A 19,563-nucleotide genomic window follows, 5' to 3' on the forward strand; every position below is an offset into this window, starting at 1 on the left:
GTAAGAAGATCCTAACCAAAAGCTCAGACCCTATTGCCCGGCCTTTGAAGCGTTGAATCAAATAATCATTCGATGCGTGTGCAGGGTTAGCGTATATTTTTACCAATACATGCGCTAGAAGATCATTCATGGTGTTCATTAAACAGAAAAGGTTAAAAGTGGAGAAAGAATCACTGTATTCATCTTTCTACTCTTCTCCAAACCATCTCAACAATCAAATATGGCATCCACCCGTGAACCAGCTTTTGTAGCACCTTCAGCTATTATCGCATTGGACAAACGTCCTTTGAAGGAAACGTTTACGCTGCCCGATCTAACACCGGTTCAATTTGATGAAGATGAAAGTACACATCATATCAAGATCTCACTTGGGACATCACCGGAAGAAAAGCAAGATAACTCACACGCCCGCTATCCTCGATCAAAAGAAGAACAAGATGCAACGCTACAGCCAATCATCGAATTTGTCCCACTAGGAAGAAAGGCAAAAGCCAGTCATTTACAGGTAAAGGAAGATCGTGCAACACTGACAGAAGTTTTGGAAATAAAAGCAATCGCTGGACACGTTTCCTTCAAAGATCTTTGGTCAGCACTGTATGCCTTTTGGATCAGACGTGATGAACATGAACGTTATCCAATCTTGGTCGGTGCTTCATTTCCAAATCGAACAGATATCGTTCGTTATTTCTTGAATTGCGGTTTAGGCTTACGTTATCCTGACGCTCAAGGAGAATTTGATGTCGTCCTTGATCGTTCTGCATTTTGGCAAGGTGCTGGCTGTCCTCTCTCACGTTCTTGGTTACGTGCACCTGAACCTTCTCCCAAAGAATTCGGAGATGTGATGGGAACTGCATTCCCGCTTGTTCAATCGTTCACACGTTCAAACGATCCTCCCGTGTTAACAACCCATCCTTTACGTCCTCCAAAACCATCTGCAGGCACAATCATTTATTCACGCTATGTTCATTCTGTCAAATCGCATTATCAACTCACAATAATCGATTGGCGTAAAGAAGAACATTTTAGTCTTTATGCAAAATGGCAAAATAGCGATCGTGTAAATCATGGTTGGCGTGAACGTGGAGATGAAGATCATCATCGTAAATACCTTCAAGAACGCGAAGCTGATCCACATAGCATGGGCTTACTTTCAAGTTGGGATGGAGAATATGCCGGTTATAGCGAAATAAATTGGTGCAAGGAAAACGGAATGAATGCATTCGTGGGCGGAATGGGAGACTACGATCAAGGTACGCATTCTTTCGTCGGAGAGGAAAAGTTCAGAGGTCGTTATCGATTCGCGCATAATATGATCAGCTTGAAACATTTCTGTTTCTTGCGTGAATTCAGGACCAATATCGTCATAGGAGAGCCTCGCTTTGACCTCGATATCATTCCTTTATTGTCTGCTTATCTACCCCAAAGTTTCCGAAAGGAGATCGAACTTCCTCACAAAAGAGCCGTTCTGTTCATTTTGCATCGCGATCGCTTCTTTTCCGAGGGAATGTTCTACTAGTGTATTGCATGTTTGTGCGAATAGAGTGCCGGATAATACAATGACTAAAATGTTCAGAATGTGTCTGTGTTGATTAAATTTCTCTCTTTGTCGATATCCATAACAAGTCCTTTCCCAGCCCAAGGTGCATCATCCCTTCGCGGCCCATCGCCGAATATTTCATAGCCCGGCATATAACGTGCAACGAAGTCATGTACTTGATCGTCAGCCATTCCTGGCTTGCCTTGCTCTTTCATAGCATGTTCAGCCTGTAATCGCCAAGCGAATACGTCAAAGAGGTTTTGAGGTCGTAAGACGATGAAAGCATCTATCAGTCTATACCAATCCAAATATCCGGCTAAGATTGTATTGATCTGTTGTAGACTTTCCAGCGAATGCTGTGTGAAATAAGGAGCCTTTCCACCACTTCCAGTCGCCCTTCCAATCTTGGCCGCTTGATAGAGCTCCTCCAGTGCATCTGCCGGAATGGGATAGAAGCCCATGCACCATCCTTCAAAGATGACAACGTCTATTGGGGTGACTACATCGACCGTCTTCTCTGTCCGATCTCCTTCTCCATCAAATTTGCTCTTATCAAAAATTGGCAAATGAACAGCTGTTCCATCTGGACTCTCTTTGAGTTGTGATAAGATCTTTGTTCCGAGTTGCATATCATGTGTGCCAGGTTGACCTCGTCCATGTAAGAGCTTATTTTCGGGATAGAATTGCTTCAGCTCTTCCAGCTTAGCATGAGTGAGGTAGAAATCATCAATGCTCAACACAGCCGTTCGCTTCCCTTCGTTCTCTAGATTTTTCTGAACACCTTGCGTCACTGTCGTTTTTCCACTCCCTTGTGGACCTTGAAGACCAACGATCATTGGAAGCTTGGCCTTGTGCCGGCTTAAATGATGTAGTATATGCTTTGTTATCACATTTGCTTTTTGTGTAGCCATATATTCTACCATTTCTTCCAGAACAAAAAGGTGATTGGAGTCGAGAGAATGTATGTGAAATGGCATTCCCCCGGATTTGAGAACATCCCTCTAAGTCCGTGCAGGCGAAATTAATTCGCGTTTTAAATGCACGCCAAAGAAAAAAGTACAATCTTCTCAATCCATCCTTCGACCATCTTTCGTCAAATTTCACTCTCGACAACCTGTTTCATACTCTCATCAGACCAGTATCTTATCGAGTCGCATCTCGATCGTTCAATCAGCCAGCTTTTCGTCCAATCTCAAAGCACAGCATAATAGCAAGAATGGCTACATCCGGCATTGATACCAAACGAGCAAAGCTTGAAGGTAACGAACATATTGTCACACACAACGGTACCCATCATGCAGATGAAGCTTTGGCAGTTCATTTGTTGAGAAAGCTACCCCAATACGCTCAAGCCAAGCTTACGAGAACTCGTGATCAATCCATCATCGATTCGGCCACCATTGTCGTAGACGTTGGAGCACAATACGATGCTGCCCGTCATCGTTATGATCATCATCAAAGAGGATTCGAAGAAACATTTGATGCCGATCACAAGATCAAATTGAGCAGTGCAGGATTGGTTTGGAAGCATTTCGGAAAAGAAATCGTTGGTGCACATTTGCAATTACCTGTTGAAGATAAACGGGTTGCATTGTTACACAAGAAACTTTACGATGACTTTGTTGAAGCAATTGATGGTATCGATAATGGAATTCCACTCTTTCCCGCATCGGCTGGTCAACCGGCCTATTCATCAAAAACAGATCTTTCCGCTCGTGTGGGATATTTGAACCCAGCCTGGAACGAAACCTTGCCGAGTGATCCTGAAGAACGAGAGGCAGATTCTATGCGTAGATTCGAACGTGCAAGCGCTTTGGCCGGTGGGGAATTCTTTGATCGTCTAGACTTCTCTTTCCGATCTTGGTTGCCTGCTCGGGATATCATTGAGAAAGCCTTGAAGACTCGCAAAGAGGGACCTTCTGCCGATTCTCAAGGTAGACTTTTGATCTTTGACGATTTCGCTTCTTGGAAAAGTCACATCTTTGACTTGGAAAAAGATCTCAACATTCCGGAGAACGAAAAAGTGCTATACGTCATCTACCCAGATGAATCAGGCAAATGGCGTATTCAATGCGTTCCTGAATCACCTGATAGTTTCGTTAGTCGTAAACCACTTCCAGAACCTTGGAGAGGTATCAGAGATGCAGAACTATCGAAATTGATAGGAATTGAAGGATGTGTCTTTGTTCATCAAAGTGGCTTCATCGGTGGTAATGCAACAAGAGAAGGTGCTCTGAAGATGGCACACGCCGCTTTAGCAAGCAATGTGTAAGATCATGTATTACGTTCAACAAAATGCAATGTCTATATTATTGTACAGTACTCGATTAGCTGGCAGATGGTGTGGCATCCAGAAAGCGTACGATCTCGTTCACAGATGATTTGACCACGTCATTTATATGTGTCCCTTGTCCTTCTATCAGTAGCAAGTTCTTCACAGGAGCTCCATCCGTAGGTTGATCTTCTTTGACGTCTACCAGCGAGCCATGCTCGATGTCCTCATTTACGAACATGTTCTTGTGTGCTTGAACGTAGCCTGGCCAGATCACATGCTCAAAATATCCTGGTGGATCTTGCCATACTGTATTCTCAGCAGTCGCATATCCTCCTCGCTCGTTCCTCCTGCTTTCCAGAGTAGCTCGATCACAGCGTAAAAAGAGTCTGATATCCATCTGTTTCCGTACCTGAGCATCATAATAGAGCAAGAATCCATCAGCAAAGATGATATGTTGAATTTCAGGATGTTTGCGGAGCGCATCAGCAAGTCTTTGTTTGCATTCGTTTGCAAAAGGCGTGTCGAGTGGACGTTCAGGTTGTAAGTTCAAATGATCATGTGAAGAATGATGATCGGGTAGCTTTCCAAACGCTTTGGCGTGCTGGAGTACTTCTTTCATTCGTTTATAATCAATCGTTCCTATCGGATTATCCCAATCCCGCGCTTGTAGGGTTTCATTAAAAGGTAAACTTTCTTCCGGTAATGCGAAATCATCTTGATGTAATATTACTCCGATCTTTGGTGGTATTAATGCCAGCAGGTGTTTTGCTATTGTTGTCTTGCCTGAGCTTGTTGGTCCTCCAACACCAACAACGATTGTCTTTGCCATCTTTGCTAGCATTATGTGGTGTCAAGAAGGAAGAAGGAGTGTATGCTAATGTTTAGCCTAATCGGATTTAAAGTCAATTAATTATCCGTGCGAAGAAACAGAGGTTAAATTATTGTTTGTATCTTAGCGTCATTCTTTCGCACTTTTGACTGCTCGCGTGCCTTTTTTAAGATTTTAATGATTGTGAACAAAGGGACATCGAAATGCATATATGGTCAACACCAATGTCATTACGACAACCTTCTTGACCACCATTTCGACGAAACCTATAACATTGCAAGATGCTGCTTGGCGGAGGAAGGCTGACGGGGACCTGCTGGAGATCAGCATGTCGTCAAGCCAACTTTCGCAATCTAGAGGGAGCAGTAGTATCCTCTCCACAAAGACAAGGATCGATTCAATGTAACTCAAGTTCATCCTTCTCGAATCTTGCTCATTTTCCATCTTCCAGCGCAAAGAACTCCTCGATAATACTAGCCGGCCCAAGTTCCACCACAAGCTCAATCTTATCAGAAGTGGAAATACGGAGGAAGAGTGGCCTATATACCAAATCAAAGAAGCTTTCCGACTATACCGACCTCTTTGCAGCTCACTTCGTTGTCTTTAGAAAAGCACTGCAGTCACATCCAAAGGCGTTACGATTCTACACATTTTTGCAAACCTTCTCATCCAGTAAAGCGGGATCCAAAAAACAGCAAAGAGTCGTACATTTGCCCAAACCATCACATACAGAAGGACAACGACCAGCTTCACATACAGAAGGACCACAACCAGATTCACCCGAACAACCCGATACCCAGCACGTAGTCCCGTCAAACTTTATGTTTTGGTTCATCATGGGCCTAAATGTGATAGTCTTTGGTATGTGGCAGCTGGCCATCAGTCAAGCTGAACAAGGAGATCCAACACTATTTTTCTTGATGTTTAAAAATTTCACTTCAGGTCTTAGCAACTTTTTCGAAGGTCGATATTGGACTCTTTTGACAGCTTGCTTTAGTCATAAAGATTATGCGCATATGTTCGTGAACATGCTCACTTACTTCTTCTTTGGCCGTACGATTTTAAATTTAGTAGGAGGTCGTTCATTTTTATTCTTTTACTTTGCAGCCGGTCTAGCTTCCTCAAGTCTTTCACTCTTTTCGGATTTCTTAGGTCATGATGCTAGTAGACCAAAAGAAGGACAACAGAAAAAGCCACAATTCAGTCTTGGTGCGAGTGGATCAATTATTGCTATTGTGACCTGTTTCAGCAGCATCAAACCAAGAGCAACGTTTTTGTTCTATTTCATTCTTCCAGTTCAGGCACGGCTATTAATACCGGCTTTACTCCTTTACGATCTCTGGGGTATGTTCGGCACAGAGCCACACAAGACTTTGTGGGACAAGAATACGTTTGTCGATTCAGCTGGCCATGTTGGCGGAATCATCGCAGGTCGATTATATTGGATATTTAAACTTAAAAGATTCCGGGTTATGTGGTAAAGCGGAGCGGGAACACTTTTGTATTCTAGTCATTTTTCGGGAGCCTTTCATATTATTTTCATTTATGCGATCTTTACATCCTATATACTCCTCCAGCATGTCCATTACCGTCCCAAGCAGTATGACCATGAGAATTTCCGCTTCCGTTTCTAAGAGCGCTTCTTTGACGACCTTGATTGGCAACACTCAAAGCTAAAGCAAGTGTTCCACGAGTATCAGTCGGCCGGATGATACCATCATCCCAAAGTCTTGCAGAAGCATATTGTGGTGTACTTTGTGCTTCGATTTGATCACGTAAACCTGCAATTCGCTTTTGATCAGAAGAAACGGTGCTCATTACGCTTGCCAATTGATCTCCTCCCATCACACCGACACGCGCTGTTGGCCACATGAACAAGAAACGTGGTCCGTATGCACGACCGTTCATTCCGTAATTTCCTGCACCGTAACTTCCTCCGATCACGACAGTCATCTTTGGTACATCTGCACATGCTACCGCTCTGACCATCTTTGCACCATCTTTTGCGATTCCTGCTTGTTCGGCTTTTGTACCAACCATGTATCCGGTCACGTTTACGAGGAAGACCAACGGGATTTGTCGTTGGTTGCACAATTGAATAAAGCTGGTTGCTTTTTGTGCTGATGAAGAGAATAGAACACCATTATTTCCAATAATACCAACTGGTTGTCCAGCAATACTTGCAAAGCCAGTGACCAAAGTGGGACCGTAAAGCTTCTTGAATTCATGGAATCGAGATCCATCGACAAGACGAGCAATCACATCACGCATGTCGAATGGTTGACGAAGGTTGGTGGGTACGATTCCGTGCAGTTCAGAAGGATCGTAGAGCGGTGCTTCGTAAGGTGCTGTTGAGGTGTTGGCGGGAGAAAGAGTGGTAGCAGAAGGTACGCTTCCACCAGCACGTCCAAGATTAGCAACCGCTTCTCTTGCCAAAGCGATAGCATGTGCATCATCGATAGCCAAATGATCAGTTACACCACTTTGCGAACAATGCATTTCACCTCCTCCCAACGTTTCATCATCGACATCTTCTCCTAGTGCTGCTTTGACAAGAGGTGGTCCTGCCAAGAAGATTGTTCCTTGATTGCGAACGATGATATTTTCATCTGCCATTGCAGGAACATATGCACCTCCAGCGACGCTGATTCCATGAACGACTGAAATTTGCGGGATACCCAAAGCTGACATTTGTGCCATTTCCGCAAAGATGCGTCCGAAATGATGTGCGTCAGGGAAGACATCTGCTTGATGGGGTAAAGCAGCACCACCTGACTCTACCAGATAAACACATGGAAGTCTATTTTCTCGAGCAATTTGTTGTGCACGTAAATGCTTTTTGACAGTGATAGGATAGTATGAACCACCCTTTACGGTTGGATCATTGGCTAAGATCAACGTTTGCGTTCCCGAAACTGTTCCAATACCAGTGATCACACCACCGCCTGGTACTTCATCAGGTGCGCCATACATATCCCAACCTGCAAGTGAGCTAAATTCCAAGAAAGGACTTCCAGGATCCAACAGAGCACCAATCCGATCTCTTGCCAACATCTTCCCACGTTTGATATGTCTCTGTCTTGCCTTTTCTGGTCCTCCTAGCGCAATCCTGCCATGCAATGAGTCCATCTCGCTCACTAAGGATGACATTGAAGCATAATTGCTCTTGTATGCATCTGAATTGACGTCTACGTTGTTTGGAAGAACGCTTAATGGGCTATAAGTCCGATTAGAGGTTGTGAAACATCTTGATTGATTGACAGTACCTTTCAGCCCTTGCCGTTGTAGGCTACCGTTACAGGCCAGTCGCCTTAGAAGCATCTTTTATTGTATCAAAAGGTGGGAGAAGATGATAATCACAAGTGAAGAAGAAGCAAATGTTTGTTTTGTATGTATGCGGGGTAGTAATGTAGTAAACGCGGAGGTCAGCCGGTACAGAATTAAAGTAACACGCCTGCCTACAACGCGGAAGCAAACAAACCGTCTTTCCGTGGATTGTTCGGGCGTTTTCCCGGCGTGCCAGAATCAGATTTTTAACGCTAGAAGCTTCACACTGGGGTGTATATTGTTCACAGTGATTATGATTGTCATTTCTTGTCCATGATGATGTTGCTACTTTTTTCAAATGCGATGCAAAGGACAGACTTATCCGTTGCATGTGCTACATGATAGAGGAGGAAGTAAAGAATGATATTAAAAATTGTCCTTTCGAAGGGAGATGAAGTACGAATGCGAATCCAGTCATGGTTTTGTGCTTAGTGAAGCAAATCCTTGTATGAAATTTGTCCTAAAACGTATTTTTGCAATTTGAATGCAGTCTTTGGTTGATCTTGAGGGCTAGAGAAACGGGAAAGAAGATAGAAGGGAAGAATCAGTATCAAGGCTTTATGTGACACACTAAAAACACTCTACTCACACCATGTGTCCAGAATGATCAATTCTTGCAAACGTCAAACCACGTTCGGATTGAATATGGCCAGCTTGTTTTCCATTCACGATCAATTTTGTTAATGGATGTTGTAATCCTTGTTTACCGTTCCAAGTTGTATTTTGAATGGCTAATGCACTTCCATTTGCGATCAAAACTGCATCCAATTCACCATGTTGAATCAAAGTACGTTTTGATGGACTTTGTTCGATCACATTTCTAAGCAAACTCGTATCAGCAGGAGCAGGACTTGTATCAGTTCCACCTACAAAGACATCATTCACACATTCCAGCCAAGTTTGTTTGGGATCAGCATGGACGTATGATTTGAATCCTGTGATATTGTTGATAAAGTTGGTCGCTGAAGGGTTTGAGTCTTGTGGTGGATATCCAAGAGGATCAGTTACACCGGGGCATTTGTATTCGATTTGATAAATGTTGAAGCATGGATTTGCGTCTGTTGCTGCATTGATTAAATAGTCAAATGCATCGTAATCGGGTGAAAGTTGAGATGGAAGTTTGATTGGACCTTTTGGTGGATAAAGAAGGTTTTTAGAGACGAAGTTCTCGAGTCCATTTTGTTGTGCCATCTGTTTGAGATTAGTGATGGTTGAGTCGTTCAAGCCCAAGACCTTCTGATAAGCTATCGCAAATTCCACGGCGGGTATTTGTTCAAGGACCAAATCACTGGCGAAAGAGGGGTCATTGATTGCCATACCTTGGAAATTGATACCTGTCTCCTTCTTCTCTGCTGCAGATTTCTTCAAAAGATTACCAGAGATGTATGGGATGTACTTGCCGGCGTAACTCTCACCGGTAATGTAGAGTTTCTTGTGTTTGAGTTCGGGGAAAGTTTTGAAGAATTCAACCAAGAATCCGTAAAACTGATCTGCAACTCCGTTTTCATTAGTGATGTCAGGGGTACCTTTTCCCAAGCCTACGCCGACGGGTTGTTCGATCCATAAAACGTTTGACAATTTTGTCCAACTGTATGGGTTCTTTACCACTTTTGTCGAATTGAATGGAAGCAACCAAGGACCGTTCTCTTGTAAAAGTCCTTCTAGCGAACTGCAACCCGGGCCACCGTTTAACCAGATTGTCAAATCATCTTTACCAACATCACCTTCAGCTGGATACCACCAGAAAAAGAATTCACGACTTTCGTTCTTCTTTGCAGAGATTGGTAGAAGACCTGCATAACTATCGGAAACGGCGAATGGAACGCCTGGGATATGTTTGCCATCAACGAAGAAGTCTTTTGGGGTCTTTGCTGGTTTGTGAGATTTTGGCTTAGATGGGATGGGTTCAGCAGACACGACAGACGATAGGGCTACGAGACCAATCAAGGCCGAGCCCAAAGAGAAACGCATGATGAAAGGGAAGGGAGGGAGAATATGAAGAGGAAGAGATGATGATGATGTTAATGATCAATTTATCTTCTCTCCTCTATATTTGATTAGAAGAGGAACCAGCGTATGTATAAACACAAACATACCACGCGGTCAGAAGCACTGTAACACATGTATTCATTACGCTAAAATTCATGCAGATCATGTCAAAACAACAACAAATTGTGTGTGTGTCGCATACATTCCCGACCCAAGGTTAAACACCGCTTAGGGAATTCCCCCACCCCCCTTTTTGCTTCGGACTCTATCAACGCGTTCTTCTCCCGAGAACATGCATACATTCACGCGTGTGTGTGTATTACTGATAAGGAAAAAAGCAGCCCTTCTATTCAAAGATTCAAACCTAAAGGAGCCTTTTGGTGTTTTTCCTAATGTTAGATTGTCAATTTGGAATTAGGAACACGGGTTTATTTTTAATACCGGAAAGAAGAAAGATAACAAGGACAATCTATATTTATAGAAGTGAATATAATACATTCTTACTAAGCAATACGCAACATTATCCGCGGAGAGCGACGCGAGAAGTGCAATTATTGAGTGCTTCCCCCGCACTACAATGCCAAGCACAAGAAGCGTAACAACACCTTTCTTCTTCTATTACGCTTTCTGTCACCTAAGCAGTTGCTAGCAAGATGATCACGACCACTTTGACGAGCTCTCTCAGACGACAAGCACTTACAAGTACGATCTCCTCGTCATGTGTGTCGTTTGCAAGAGTTGGAAGGATCGCACTACCTTATCGTGCTTATTCTAGTGCGACTTCATCTGCTCAAGCATTTTTAGAGCCACTTTCAGGAGAAGACGGACAAGGCATAACAGTCCTGACATTGAACAGGCCAGAAGCAAAGAATGCAATCGGCGTACAACTTCTTGGCGAGCTAGAAGAATGCATTGAAAAAGTTCATTTTGATCGATCCACAAGGGTATTGATTGTTCGATCAACTGTCCCGAATACGTTCTGTGCTGGTGCGGATCTAAAAGAACGTAAGGGTATGTCTGTTGCACAAGTTGATCGATTCTTGAGCTCGTTGAGGAGAACGTTTACTGCGCTTGAAAAGTTACCCGTACCTACCATCACCGCTTTGGACGGTTTGGCGATGGGAGGTGGAATGGAATTGGCACTGTGTACCGACCTACGATTGTCTACCGCCAAATCAGACAAGCTTGGTTTGCCAGAAACAAGGTTAGGTATAATACCAGGGTAAGTACGCAAAAGGAATAGATCTTCGAGTTAATGCTTATTGACAACATTCTCCCCTCTTATTAGAGCTGGAGGAACGTATAGAATGACGAAATTGATCGGTCCTGCACGAACGAAAGAGTTGGTATTTTCCGCACGAATGTTGAATGGTCAACAAGCCTACGATTTGGGCATAGTAGACCGATTGGCAGGGGAAGGACAAACGGCTTTTGATACCTCGATTGAATTAGCAAAAGCAATGGCACAAAATGGTCCTTTGGCTTTGCGTGCTGCCAAAGCGGCGATCGATAAAGGTCAATTACTCGATACGGAAACGGCACTTGATTGGGAACGTGCTTGTTATGAAAGATGTTTGGCTTCAAAGGACAGGTTAGAGGGATTACGAGCGTTTGCTGAGAAGAGGAAGCCGAACTACACAGGTGAATAATCCATGTACAATAAATGCAGATTGAATGGTATGGGATATAAAAAGTACAATTGCATAATTTATCAGTGCGGTGTTAGATTTGCAGAATAATGACGTTCGTTTTGCGAATCGCTCCTTTGAATGTTTCCATCTTTATCAATGATGTGAATGTCTCTTTCCCACCATTGCATCGGGTAGCTAACCTCATTTGTCTTTCCATTTCTGTGGACCAGAAGCACTGTTGATGTTCTTGTGGCGTACCAACCAAGCTGAGGATGTCGTAGTTGTGGCTCTACACAAATAGATCGTGGCAGATCTGTTCTGTCCTTCACTTCTCCCGGCGAGGTTCTGAAGGAAGGGCCAAATAAGAAGTCAGAAATCCAATTAGGATTTTACACCATCACACTGTAGCACTCACGCAAGAACTTTGAATAGATCCTGTGCCAACTGTGCTTCGTTCCCATCGCCTTTGTTGCTCTTTCTCTCATCATATCTACTGATAGCTTCCTCGAACAGTTTTCTGCCTTGAATGACCTTACTCCAAGGTTCCTGTAGCTCTGAATTACTCAAGCCTATACTTCGACAGCCACCTGTAGCATTTCCGTTATTGCTTCCATCGCAGGCTAAGCCTACTGAGGTATTTCCGTCCCCTTTTGTCGGTAGATAGTAAATTCCATCATCTGCTTTCGTGCGATTGCTCACATATCCTATCCGGGGACCTTGTTCCTTTTTCGGGAACAGTTCACCAGCCATGAAATTGAATCCAGGCCATTCATCTTTCCGTTCTTCGATGCTACCCAAGAATTGATCCAAGTTTGTATCTGTGCCTTCTGTCAAAAGCCAATCTTTTGTCAACTTTCCTCTACTTCTGTACGTATCTATTCCTCTTCCTTGAGGTAGTGGAGGTGGTTTGAGTTCTGTAAAGTTTGTCAAGATTGCAAGTTTACCGGATTTGCTTATTCCGATCCACGTACCGCCTCCTGATGGATGAGCGTCTATTCCGCTCAAGATTGGTGTTTGTGAAGATGGTTTAGAGGTCACCGAACCGGGTCTTGCTCCGTTTGAATTGATTTGGTCATGATATTGACTTTCTTTTCTGTAGTGCGCTAATGAAGGTGTTTCGTTTGATATTTTCTCAAATTCTGATGGTGATGGAAATGCATGCCAATGTGATGGTGCTGTAGGCCGAAGAAGGAATTCGTCTCGATTGCTAGCTATGATTCTGTCAGAGCCAAGGAAATGATTAGATAATGATACAATCTACTCACAACAGTCACACTCACAATGCGAAATCCGGATGATGCAATTGCATCAAAACGATACACATAATTTCATATGTTCCTGATGGAAGATGTAAGCAAGTGGAGCGGGGGGAAAGAAAGCCGAACAAACAAAACAGGAATTCGGCTGAGTAAACACAACTATGCGGCGTTTACTCGTGAAACGCGAAGAGGAAAAAGGCTAAAATTAGACTTTACCGGCCTTAAAAGACAGGTGATTTGTTTTTTATCAGATTAAGAATTTGTGTTCTAGAGATCAAAGAATAAGCTAAACAAACAAAAAAGGGAAAATACTTCTTTGTACCTGAGATCCTTCTTTTACGCCACATCATACCCATCACAACAATGTCATCTTCATCATCTCACACTTTTCGACCTTCGAGAACTGTTCTGGTTCTGGGAGCAAGTTATGGTGGACATCATGCAGCGCAGGTGTTGGTAACTCAATTGCCACAGAACTGGCGTGTGGTGGTGATAGAACGTAATACACACTACAATCACTTGTATGCATTCCCGCGAGTTTCAGTCGTTCCGGGTCATGAAGAAAAGGTGTTTATCCCCTACACAAAGCTCTTCCAACCGCCTTCAGAACGTGTCACAAGTTCAAATAATGAGCTCATTCATGGCGTATTGAAATCTTTGGGACATCGCGAGTCAGAACAATCGGAAGGAAGAGGAGTAGCAAGGTATATACCTATTGATGAAACTTACAATCCAAACTCTCATGAACAATCACAAATTCGCACGATTGCATTTGATTACATGATCTTTGCTTTGGGTAGCATTTTGCCTGCTCCGATCAATACATGGTCTGTACCTTCTGGAAAGTTGGATGATGAAGCCAGTAAAATTCTTCAAAACGGCAAAGCAGGATTCTGGGGAGGAAAACAAAGAGGTGTGAAATGGTTAAGGGAAACACAAGATCGTATTGCTGCTGCTGAATCGATTCTCATAATAGGTGGAGGTGCTTTGGGAGTGCAGTATGCTTCGGATATCGCTTGGATGTATGGAACTGCCACATCTTCACCCAAAAAGATCACAGAGAACATCGAATCGTCGCCCCCTGCCACTAAGCCGTACATACCAAGGCCAAAGCGTGTCATCCTTCTGTCTTCGTCAACAAGACTTTTGCCACGATTTCAGGATTGGATGCACGAAAATGCAACTGCCGAACTGGAAAAGCTGGGAGTGGAAATTCATACTGGGGCAAGAGCTGATCTCTCTACTTTAGATGAGACACCAAACGGAAAGAAGCGGGTTATCAAAACCACTACAGGAAAGGAGATCGACGCTGATCTGGTTCTGTTTTGTACCGGACAGAGGCCCAATACGGACTTCCTTGCCGGCTTTGCTACAGAGACAGGTAAAGAGCCCTCAAATCCATTCATCAACCCTTCAAATGGATCAGCATATGTGACGCCCACTTTACAGCTCACACTGGCTGACAGGAAGCCAAACCCGGAATTGCAACACATCTTTGTGATCGGAGATGCTGCTGATGCATATGGAGCATTGAATGCAGGCCATACTGCATTCTCACAAGGGCACGTAGCAGCTGAGAACATTGCCAAGCTTGTATACGATCAAGAAAGTCATACGATGGATAATGTATCTCTCAATGGAGATTGTCCAGAACGTGCTAGTAGTGAAGAAAAAGTACCTGGATTTCCTCAACCTTTACAAGCATACGAAGTTGAATCACACAAGATTAAAGTTTCGGTTGGATTAGATCGTGCTATAAATGAAAATACGGGAAATCATAAAGTTATAGAAGGTGGCAAAGTAGATCTCAATACGCCTGGCATGTGGACAAGAAGAGGCTTGGATGTTTCTGATCTTTCTGCTTAGTGTATTTATAGTAATAGATGGTGTTGAGTGTCATTGTGGTGTGCGGGATCGGCCATATGTTTCCCAGTCGTCGGTTTTGCGTGTCTATGTGTGGCTAACAGCAGCAGTCCTTGGCCGGGCTTCCTTGATTATTTGTTAGACGCGGCACAATCAAAATCCACTAAAATTCATGCAGGGCTCCTGCAAAACGGCGGCCTCCGTGGAAAATTATAATGCACGCTGTGCCGGAATGCAAAATTGATTGATGGGCTGACTTGAGAATAATAAAAGACTTCTCCTCTTGTCTACCTTCATTGTCATATACGAATTAACAACGATGGCTGCTCATCGTCATCGTGCCAGAAATGCACGTCCTAGTAAACGACTGGACGTTCACTTGATATTCGCATTCGTATGCGCTCTAACGTTGGTATTCTTTGGACAAGCAGCTCGAGCACAATCCAATAACACTTCTTCAGGCGACAATTCATTCGACAAAACGGGTAGCGTCTGCAATGTGAGCAACAGTCTCTTGTTGACCGCATCCAATCAATTAATGACAGATTGTGGTTATTTGGCTTGGTGTGATCCTACAACCAGCAAATGCGCAGCTCGTGGCTGTAGACGAGAAGATTATCCTTTCGGATTCAGTACAGTGGAAAGATCACTATGGCCACCGAAATGCGATGAAGAACAATTCTGTCCTGATGAAGGAAGCCTGTGCATGTATAAAATCGCACTAGGAGGAGCATGTCAACTCAACCGAGACGATGAATGTGCAACGTCTGCTTCTGTACCAAACGTACGTTGCTTACACAACATTTGCACTTCCGTCAACGCTACCCTAAATGCAGCTTGCATACACGACAATGTGGTCTATACAGTTTTCACGCCAGACAACTCTTCCTATGGAAGTATTATCAGTCGAGACAATTGTATGAAGGGATTATATTGCAATTCCCCAACAAACATTTGTCTTCAAAGAAAGTCTACAGGAACAGCATGCGCGGCAGACAAGGAATGCATGACAGATTTCTGTCAAGATAAAAGTTATACTGCCAATACGCCTGATAACAATAATCCAACCGGAACATGCGCCGTACAGCCAATTTTTACGGCAAACAAACATCAAATTTGGGTTTATCCTGTGATCATCATTGTTGCCGTCGTAGCTTTACTGATCTTGATCGGTACTTTACTAAAAGTACATCAATCTCAAGGCGTACGTAGAAGAGAGAAAGCAAGAGCATATTGGGAATCGCAAAGACTAATCAATGAAAAAGCTCGATTGTACAAGGAGGACAAACGTCAAAGAAGTATCAGTGGATCTCCTTTGCTATCAGGAATTAATCCAGGATCGCGTTCGCGCTCTTATGGAACAGCGGGAAGTTCAGACCAACTTCGTTCACCGATGGAAGAGAATCGTAGACTTTTACGATCTGATTCACCTGCCGGTCCTTCGACACATGCTTCATATGATGCAACGTATACACAATCATCCGCAATTCATCATACCGGATTGACGGAATCTTATCCTGTAACATCTTCACCTCATGTACCCGGACAAACGTTTACCGATCATCCAGGAGACGATTCAGAGATGATGAATACGACGATTGCCGGTATGCACGGTCATCGACAAGAAGACGATAGTGCGGATGCAGCACCGGTTCATCGCTCAAGCACGTATGCACGTATACCCAATCAATCCAATATCAGTTTGGGTGATTCGCCGTTGGTAAACGAACCTTTCTTGACACCATCACAATCCCGTACAGATTTGATTGCTGGTTCGAGCGAATTCCATGACGGTTTGAGCTTATACGGAACGCCCGGTCATCATCCAACGATGCGTAATCGTGAAAGTGTTGCACGTAATGCGCCAATTGGCAGTCCTGATGCAAGACGTGAGAGCATGGGAAGCGAATGGTTCTATCATGAAGAACAAAGAAAGTGAAGGCTGGGCTGATAGAAATACCTTTCTTTTTTTCGATTCACTGTATAATAATTTCATGTTGATATTCATAATCTATGTGTGACACAGAAAGTGGCTCTGAGTCTGGTTTGGTACACTTATATAGACAGACGAGGTATGAAGAGATCATACATTGGTTGATGAGAGTGACAGACAACGTACATGAACCAGGGTATGTATGTAGAGTGTTCATGCGCGGTGTAGGCTTAACGCGCTGTGTGCGGCCTTTGGATTTCGCCGTCATTATTTCACGCTTCCGTGACGATCACAAAGAATGAATGATTAAGATTTCATAAAATAACAGCAAATCAACCTCGTTGTGCTACATGTCCTGCCTGTCCCCGAGCGTTGTAGTCAAGATGTATATAGCTTCTTTCAATCCCGCTGAGGAGTTCCATGCCATAGGTGATGACTTCTCCCGCATCATGAGCTTCTTTGAGTGCCATTGTGTGAGGCAAGACGACATCCGCTTCAACAATCATATCATCACCTGCATGATAAACTTCCAAAGCACTGACACTGTTTACGCTACGGAATCGTAGAATTAAATAAAGAGCTCTTGAAATATCGTGTGATGATCCAACGGCTCCTGAAAGTTTTGTAACGGTTTCCGTTAATGTTTCCAACCATTCAGCAATGATATAAATCGATAAACAAACACCACCAATAGGATCCAATGCTGGCCAACCTAGTTTTGAGCCAACGACAGGGAAAATTAAACTTGCGATATTGAAAACGACATCATTCTCTGCATCTTGCGCAACTGCACGAACTCCGGAACTATGACTTTTACGATAGATAAACCACATAAAAGCTTTGATAATAATTGTCAAAACCATAAATGCAATTCCAATCAAAGGCAATTCTGCTGATTCGCCTGGTGCTTCTGTTCCTGTACGCATGACAGCAAACAGACGTTCGATTGATTCTACCAACACTTGACAAAAAGAAGCGATCATCAAAACGGCAAAAATAACAACGCCCAATGGCTCGAAACGCTTCTTGCCGACTGGGTATTTGAAATACGTATGAAAGCTTCGGTAAGAGATTGCTTTTGATGTACCAAAGATGATCACAGTTGATAGCAAATCCAACGCTGAATCGACCAAAGAAGCAATAAGCGAGACGGAATTCGAACTTACGACCGCGATCGCCTTTCCTGCCAATAAGAGTACATTGACCGCCAAATTGATATTAATTGCAAATTGAACACCTTTCTCCCGTTCCCCTTCACGTTCTTGTCTGCCGGGGACATGCTGCAATAATCGCATTCGATCACGTTCAGAAACACCTCCAAGTTGTGCTGCTTTACTTTGTCGTTCACGATCTGTTGATGTGCTTTGATTTCGTTCCACTTCATCAGCTTTGATGGTCTCTCCATTTGTGCCTGGGATAACAACCTCTCTAGTCTTTGCTCTAGATTGACGTTCCTCATGTTCAGCTGCAATCTTGGCATCCAATTTACCAGCTTGTATTCCTACTTCATCATCATCTTCATCAAATTCATCGTCAGAAGCAGTACCACTATCCTCTTGTGATCTTCTTCGATACATCTTCTTTCGAGGCTGACCATTGCTTTTTGCCAGTTTAGAGGAAGCAGCTCCATTTTCCAGCGCACGAGGCGTTTGACCAGAAGGCGTTACAGAACGAACGCTGCCAACATTTGGAGGAGAAGTGCTCATACGTCCAGCAAGCTCTTTGCCGGACAAAGAGGGCATACTTTCGGTATCTGCGCCAATGTCATCATCGATTGTCGTCAAGCCAGAGCCAGCATTGCGATAAGCACCAGTAGCACCATACTTCTTTGCGAACGTTGGAGGTCCAGGTTCACGTAAAGGTGTATTGGAAGCTGAGCTGGACAACAGTGCCTGTTCTTCATCACGACCAGCACCATAGAGACCTGCTTTTTGATTAGGTGGAGTTGCAGAATTTCCGCCAAACCAACCGCTCAAAGCGCTTGCTGCTCGTGCAAAGCTACTTCTTTCAATTTTACGATGCATCTCATCATCACTTTCTTCGCTTTCTTCTTGATAGCCGCTTTCTGTACCTTCACTGTCTACTCCACCTTCTAGCCAAGGTAATCGCTTTCTTTTTCCGTTGAATTGTTCCACTTCTTCTACTGAACCAAATCGAAGCATAACTTCTTCGGGAAACTTACTATCGAGAATTTCATCGACCTCACGCCATCCGTCAAGTATTTCGTTCAGCTTTTCATAGTATTCGCGAAGCTCTTTGCCATTCTTTTGCTTTCCGATTCGATTCAATTCTTCATCGGAAACCCGCTTATCCTCATGATATCCTGTTCGATCATCAACCAATCTGCCCAGAGAAGACAAATTTTGCAGGGATAGATTGTTCTTTGATAGAAAGTGTCTGCCGAGCTGTTCATTTGGATTTGCAAACGGAGATCCATGATGTGCTTGATAAGAATGATTTCGAATCATGCCGTTTGAATGGTGCGAGAAGCTATGGGACCTAGGCGACTGGGTACCATTTAGATGATAATGATGATGATCATGATGAACACGATGTTGACGACGTGCATACTTTCGTAAAGCTCTATCGTGACTCTTTGTACCGTCTATTGGATCGAGTGTTGGACTAAATTGACCTGAAGGAGAAGGTGTATCGCGCATTTTTCCTAATCTATCTTTTGCTCTTTCTTTGTTTGGTGTACTTGTTCCTGCATTTGATCCAAAGGCTTGATCGTTTATAGAAACCAAAGCAGGATTTCTTTTTTGATTTCTTGTAATAATGGCAGAAGGAGAGCTATCCCTTTTGGGTCTTTCATGATGTTTATAGGCGCACATTTTTCGGTTTTTTCTTGTTTTGTTTTTGTTTTCAGTTCAACTCCGTCATTCTAATTAGACGCCGTAAGAAAAAGGCAAATTATTAG

General features: G+C 43.5%; 11 protein-coding genes across 11 annotated transcripts; 6 read left to right on the forward strand and 5 right to left on the reverse strand.

Moving 5' to 3' along the window:
• The first annotated feature begins 122 nt into the window (after positions 1-122).
• On the forward strand, positions 123-1,632 carry FA14DRAFT_159985 (uncharacterized protein). The gene has a single exon (XM_025498479.1). It carries the CDS (start codon positions 221-223, stop codon positions 1,514-1,516), a length of 1,296 nt encoding a protein of 431 aa, XP_025358699.1. The 5' UTR covers positions 123-220; the 3' UTR covers positions 1,517-1,632.
• On the reverse strand, positions 1,570-2,448 carry FA14DRAFT_153721 (P-loop containing nucleoside triphosphate hydrolase protein; the record flags this gene model as incomplete). The annotated part of the gene is made up of 1 exon (XM_025497616.1): positions 1,570-2,448. One exon carries the CDS (start codon positions 2,446-2,448, stop codon positions 1,570-1,572), a length of 879 nt encoding a protein of 292 aa, XP_025358700.1.
• A 167-nt stretch (positions 2,449-2,615) lies between these two features.
• FA14DRAFT_26566 (metal-dependent protein hydrolase) lies at positions 2,616-3,837 on the forward strand. The gene has a single exon (XM_025502095.1). The coding sequence runs from the start codon at positions 2,754-2,756 to the stop codon at positions 3,807-3,809; it is 1,056 nt and encodes a 351-aa protein (XP_025358701.1). The 5' UTR covers positions 2,616-2,753; the 3' UTR covers positions 3,810-3,837.
• On the reverse strand, positions 3,837-4,698 carry FA14DRAFT_26532 (P-loop containing nucleoside triphosphate hydrolase protein). The gene has a single exon (XM_025502094.1). It carries the CDS (start codon positions 4,651-4,653, stop codon positions 3,865-3,867), a length of 789 nt encoding a protein of 262 aa, XP_025358702.1. The 5' UTR covers positions 4,654-4,698; the 3' UTR covers positions 3,837-3,864.
• Positions 4,699-5,447: 749 nt separating this feature from the next.
• On the forward strand, positions 5,448-6,122 carry FA14DRAFT_118426 (rhomboid-domain-containing protein; the record flags this gene model as incomplete). Its single annotated transcript, XM_025496290.1, has 1 exon — positions 5,448-6,122. A coding segment is annotated over one exon (675 nt), but the record flags the coding sequence as incomplete, so codon positions are not given.
• Positions 5,705-8,084, reverse strand: FA14DRAFT_143449 (putative methylcrotonyl-CoA carboxylase beta chain mitochondrial precursor). Its single transcript, XM_025497209.1, has one exon. It carries the CDS (start codon positions 7,960-7,962, stop codon positions 6,196-6,198), a length of 1,767 nt encoding a protein of 588 aa, XP_025358704.1. The 5' UTR covers positions 7,963-8,084; the 3' UTR covers positions 5,705-6,195.
• A 124-nt stretch (positions 8,085-8,208) lies between these two features.
• On the reverse strand, positions 8,209-9,984 carry FA14DRAFT_159987 (alpha/beta-hydrolase). The gene is made up of 2 exons (XM_025498480.1): positions 8,558-9,984; positions 8,209-8,478 (listed from the first exon to the last, which is right to left on the reverse strand). Exons 1-2 carry the CDS (start codon positions 9,937-9,939, stop codon positions 8,397-8,399), a joined length of 1,464 nt encoding a protein of 487 aa, XP_025358705.1. The 5' UTR covers positions 9,940-9,984; the 3' UTR covers positions 8,209-8,396.
• A 416-nt stretch (positions 9,985-10,400) lies between these two features.
• On the forward strand, positions 10,401-11,944 carry FA14DRAFT_26664 (putative methylglutaconyl-CoA hydratase mitochondrial precursor). The gene is made up of 3 exons (XM_025502096.1): positions 10,401-11,179; positions 11,246-11,598; positions 11,819-11,944. The coding sequence occupies exons 1-3, from the start codon at positions 10,611-10,613 to the stop codon at positions 11,887-11,889; spliced, it is 993 nt and encodes a 330-aa protein (XP_025358706.1). The 5' UTR covers positions 10,401-10,610; the 3' UTR covers positions 11,890-11,944.
• A 1,302-nt stretch (positions 11,945-13,246) lies between these two features.
• On the forward strand, positions 13,247-14,704 carry FA14DRAFT_112228 (FAD/NAD(P)-binding domain-containing protein; the record flags this gene model as incomplete). Its single annotated transcript, XM_025495973.1, has 3 exons — positions 13,247-13,920; positions 13,990-14,456; positions 14,523-14,704. Coding segments are annotated over 3 exons (1,323 nt in total), but the record flags the coding sequence as incomplete, so codon positions are not given.
• A 490-nt stretch (positions 14,705-15,194) lies between these two features.
• On the forward strand, positions 15,195-15,731 carry FA14DRAFT_115984 (uncharacterized protein; the record flags this gene model as incomplete). The annotated part of the gene is made up of 1 exon (XM_025496145.1): positions 15,195-15,731. A coding segment is annotated over one exon (537 nt), but the record flags the coding sequence as incomplete, so codon positions are not given.
• A 1,244-nt stretch (positions 15,732-16,975) lies between these two features.
• FA14DRAFT_143465 (uncharacterized protein) lies at positions 16,976-19,111 on the reverse strand (the record flags this gene model as incomplete). Its single annotated transcript, XM_025497210.1, has 2 exons — positions 16,976-18,021; positions 18,826-19,111. 2 exons carry the CDS (start codon positions 19,109-19,111, stop codon positions 16,976-16,978), a joined length of 1,332 nt encoding a protein of 443 aa, XP_025358709.1.
• Between the last annotated feature and the right edge of the window lie 452 nt (positions 19,112-19,563).

This window comes from Meira miltonrushii, assembly GCF_003144205.1.
Source record: "Meira miltonrushii strain MCA 3882 unplaced genomic scaffold FA14scaffold_1, whole genome shotgun sequence".
Classification (NCBI taxonomy): domain Eukaryota; kingdom Fungi; phylum Basidiomycota; class Exobasidiomycetes; order Exobasidiales; family Brachybasidiaceae; genus Meira; species Meira miltonrushii.